The sequence below is a fragment of the Corapipo altera genome, unplaced genomic scaffold, assembly GCF_003945725.1.
Source record: "Corapipo altera isolate COAL_440 unplaced genomic scaffold, ASM394572v1 2b, whole genome shotgun sequence".
In the NCBI taxonomy this organism is placed as follows: domain Eukaryota; kingdom Metazoa; phylum Chordata; class Aves; order Passeriformes; family Pipridae; genus Corapipo; species Corapipo altera.
This window is the reverse complement of record NW_020884874.1, coordinates 3,746,395-3,750,871: the sequence shown is the minus strand read 5'-3', so window position 1 is coordinate 3,750,871 and position 4,477 is coordinate 3,746,395. Positions and strand designations below refer to the sequence as shown.

At 46.0% G+C, this 4,477-nt stretch overlaps 1 protein-coding gene across 1 annotated transcript; it reads right to left on the bottom strand.

Annotated features, from left to right (window-relative positions):
- Positions 1-600: 600 nt before the first annotated feature.
- POU3F2 (POU class 3 homeobox 2) lies at positions 601-4,471 on the bottom strand. The gene has a single exon (XM_027634174.1). The coding sequence runs from the start codon at positions 4,313-4,315 to the stop codon at positions 3,944-3,946; it is 372 nt and encodes a 123-aa protein (XP_027489975.1). The 5' UTR covers positions 4,316-4,471; the 3' UTR covers positions 601-3,943.
- Positions 4,472-4,477: the final 6 nt, after the last annotated feature.

Genomic DNA, 4,477 nt, shown 5'->3' with positions numbered 1-4,477 from the left:
ACCTAAACACTCCACTGCGTATGCGAACACTGCCCAGCTGGATGTCACTCGCCAGCGCGCCAGTCCCGCGGGTGTCCAGCTGGGACTCCTCCGGGAAAAACCGACCAGGTCGTTACACACACGGAGCCGCAGACGCTATAACGTGAGAGCCCCGGCCCCGTCGGCTCGGGGCCGTCGCCGCGGGGGCCGGGGCCCGGCTCGGCCCGGGGGTGCGCAGCCCCGCCGGGCAGCCGCATTCTTCCTCCTGCAAATGGTACTACCATCATTAAGCCCCGCCTTTTTGTTTTCCTTTTTTCTTTTTCTCTCTCTCTTTTTTTTTTTTTTTTTTTTTTTTTTTTAAGAATTAGACCTTAAATTATCAAGAAGACCGAGAAGAATCGAGTCTCTTCTCCACCATGCCTTCCGCCAGAATACGCAACCAACTTGAGGAGCAGATCTAGCAGATCTCCCCACCAGCATCAAAGGCAGGACACCCCTACTCGCACAGAAATCAATGCTCCAAAACACACGGCTGCGGTTCATCTGTGGAGAGACATAATGAACACAGCTTCCGAGGCTCTCCTCCAAGACCCTGCAAGTTATGAGCATGGAACCTCTCAGTATAGGCATCAAATTTATTCCAAAAAATCCATGAAATATAAAGGAATGGCGGTGCTTTTACACAGAACTCAACTCAGTATAAGTACTGGGGTCTTCTCCTTCCAAATCTTAAGAACTATGCAAATCTGTGCTATCTTTAAAAATAAAATAACGATATTTCAATAATTAGAAGAAACTATGAAGGTATTGTGCATTTCTGTTTTATGTAGATAATAAAATATTACTTTAACATAAATATATAAGGATCTCTGCGTTTTTATTTTTCCCCACAAGCACATCCAAATGTACCAAAACAAAGTATTTTTAAAGAGACTGAACCAAAAAAAATTACATCCCATATAGATTTTGTTCACCTACTCATTTAAAGCTACAGAAAAACAGTTTCCAGAACCTGTTTGCTTTAAAAGAAATAAATATACATTGAGGCAGGCCACTTAAAAATGATATGAAAATATTTCCCTGGGTAGCATTTAAAAAAAAAGAAAAATAGACAAAGAAAACATTGAAACTATTTCTGCATTTCAAAGGACAAATATTAAACATATATACATAGTGGTAAGGTTTGCATGGTAACTTTTTCTTTTAGTAAACCTATTTGGAGTTTGAGGCTTTTTCAAACATCCTCTTGACTCCGTTTTCTGACCTTACGCACGTATTAATAAGTGTCTGAAAGTTCATTTCCTCCCTTTACCACTGGATCTGCCCTGATCTGATTCACTTCACTAGGCGCTAGTCCTCAACACTTTAAATAACAAGCAGCTCAACAACAACAACAACAAAAAAAACCAAAAAAGAAAAACAAAAAAAAAAAAAAGAAAGAAAAGAGAAAAGCTTGGTGCCCGTATCTTTGTAACAATTGTTGGAAAACCAGGAAAAAGGCTAATGCATGTGCCTCTTAGAAATCATCATCTGTCTTACCAAGAAGAAAGAGAGAAAGCAAGAAAGAAAGGGAGAAAGAAACAAGGAAAGAAAACTCAGTGTCACAGGCGTTTTAAAAGACAATGAGAAACATATTCTAAAGCCTTAGCTACTGAATGCAATATTTATAGGAGAGTTCTGCGAGAGAATGCTTCACTGTTTTTTCTCCATAATTGTCCAACACTCAACTAAGTAAACTTTTAGATTATAAAAATGCTTTGTCTCTATAGCACCCATTTGTGCTGACTAAACGATCCCTTTATGAATTTATAACTATCATAGTTTAAAGTTCCTCTAATGTATATGCATAGCTGCGTGTGTGCATAAGTACACAAACACGCACGCAGACACACGCACATACATGCGCTGCTCCAAGGTCCCGCTCCTCTGCTTCCCTTCAGAGCTTTTTGTTTTCCTTTTTTTTCCCTTTTTTTTTTCCTTTTCTCCCCGTGGGTTTTTCTCTTTTTTTTTTTTTTTTTGGAAGTTAACCATTTCCCATCAAGATAATGTCACGAAATGCACTTTAAAACTATTAACAAAGGGGTGGAAAAAAACACGGATTGAAAAATGGCATTTTTTTTCCCCACTTCATTTCATTCCCCAGTGAAAGACACAAGGCTGCCCAAGTTAAAACTTGTCCTTTCCTTCAATAAATTATACCACAATCTGACCAAAGGACAAGGGGAGGATGGGGAGGGAGAGGGGCTGGATACAAATAGAAAATAAAATACGAAAATTAAAAGTGGGAAAGAAACGCATACGGTCTCTGCGGAGAGGAGGGGGCAGCGTGTGTTTACAGGCAGCTGTAAGCACCCGACCCCCACCTCGGGCCCAACAGCTCCTCAGGCTCTCCTTGGCTCTGCCTTAATGCGAAACTGCTCAATGAAAGAAAGTTTGAAGGGTGATATCGGCCGGGCTGCCCGGGCTGTGAGACTGGGGATGCCAAAGGCACACACGCACGGCAGCCGCGGGGGGAGGAGGGGAAGGAAAGGGCGCTGAGGGGGCGGTGATGGGGAAACTAAATAAAATCCCCTTTCCCTCTCGAGGAAGTGCCACTTTCTCCGTGAAAACTCTGGAAACATGTTGTTCCCCCTCCGCCTTCCCCACACCGGGCCTTGATCACCCACACTGACACAGTCTGGAAGGACTGCACATATTTTTTTACTCCCCTTCTGTCTGGGCCTCGGCCCCTGGACACACTGCCTGAAAATGAAGTTTACTTTGTTGATTTGCATTTATTCTCCCTTCTCCAAACTCGACTCTTGCCATTGAAGGCATATATTAAGCAATTACGAGAGTCACGCCTCTGGAGAACAGAAGCTGGAGGTGCACATATATGTGTATATATAGAGGTTATATATATGTGCATATATGTAAGTCTATGCATGCATGCATATGCATACATACATACACATATACTAATTCTTTTTGCTTCAGTAAAAGGAGAAAATAAGCGTTACACGTATTTAAGAAGACTTGTTTATAACAAAAGTTCACAAATACACATAAAGCAAAGGCTGAAACACATTAACATATCGTAGATCGGTCACTGGTTGACTAACGCTTACCGTGGAAAATGCAAGTCATTTGCAAAATTAAGGTCGGAAAGGAAGGGGGAAAAAAGAAAAAATAAAGAGTTTGTTTATGTAAACTTCGATTTTCTTGCAGTGCAAATTGGTAAGGTTAAATACTGTCTACATCAAAAGGGATAGCTTTTCAGTTCTCTTCCTTTTTTTTTTTTTTTTCATATATTCATATAGGGGATCCACAGAAAATAAACACAGCAGCATGTGCCAACACCGAGCGACATTCCACAATGCAGTCTGCCTTTGTGTGGCGGAAGGGGGCTGCAGAGGGGACCCGAGGTGGCTGTGTCCCCCCCTTCCTCTCCGCCCCTCCCCGGCAGGGCAGCGCCGCATGTTTTTGCCAGCAAGCGAGAGTTTTGTGCGAACCGCTTCGCCCTGCGCCTGCCCTGCCGGTGCCTGCCCCTGCCCTGCCTGTACCTGCCGCTGCCCTGCCGGTGCCCGCCTGCCTGCCCGTGCGCGGTACTCACTCCACTCCGGTGCACGGGCACTCGTCTGGAAAGGTCAAAATACGGCATCGCACCTGCTACCGTCTAAGGGGACAGTGTGGTGCAGTTGCTTTGTCTGTCTGTCTGTCCGCTGTGATTGGCGCTCGCCCTCTCCCTCGCTCGCTTTTTGTTTTGTTTTCTTTTTTTTCGCGTTTTTTGTTTGGGTTTTTTTTTGATTTTTTGTCTTTTTTAAAGATAGGAGAAAATAAAATAATTAAAAAAAAAGAAAAACAAAAAAAGAAAAAAGAAGGACAATCAAAAGTTGGGGGAAGGAGAGGAGGAGGAGGAGGAGGAGGAGGAGGAGGAGGAGGAGGAGGAGAGGAGGAGGAGGAGCCGGGCGCCCCCGCCGTGAGTTCACTGCACGGGGGTCTGCACCCCGTGGTGCGGCGGCGTGTCCCTGCTGGCCCCGTACACGTCCTCGGCGCCCGGCAGCGTCCCTCCCGGGGGAGTCATGCGCTTCTCTTTCTGTCTCCTGTTACAAAACCACACTCTCACCACCTCCTTCTCCAGCTGTAGGCTGTCCGCGAGCGAGGTGATCTCCTGGGCGGAGGGCTTGGGGCACTTGAGGAAGTGGCTCTCCAGCGCGCCCTTGACGCTCACCTCGATGGAGGTGCGCTTTTTCCGCTTGCGGCCCTGAGCCGCGATCTTGTCTATGCTGGTGGGGCTGCCCGAGGAGGAGTCCGCTTCCTCCAACCACTTGTTCAACAAAGGCTTCAGCTTGCACATGTTCTTGAAGCTGAGCTGCAGGGCCTCGAAGCGGCAGATGGTGGTCTGCGAGAAGACGTTGCCGTAGAGGGTGCCCAGCGCCAGCCCCACATCGGCCTGGGTGAAGCCCAGTTTAATCCGCCGCTGCTTGAACTGCTTGGCGAACTGCTCCAGGTCGTCGGA

Coding starts and splice junctions, on each gene's coding strand:
- POU3F2 (XM_027634174.1), bottom strand. CDS start 4,315: ATGTGCAAGCTGAAGCCTTTGTTGAACAAGTGGTTGGAGGAAGCGGAC.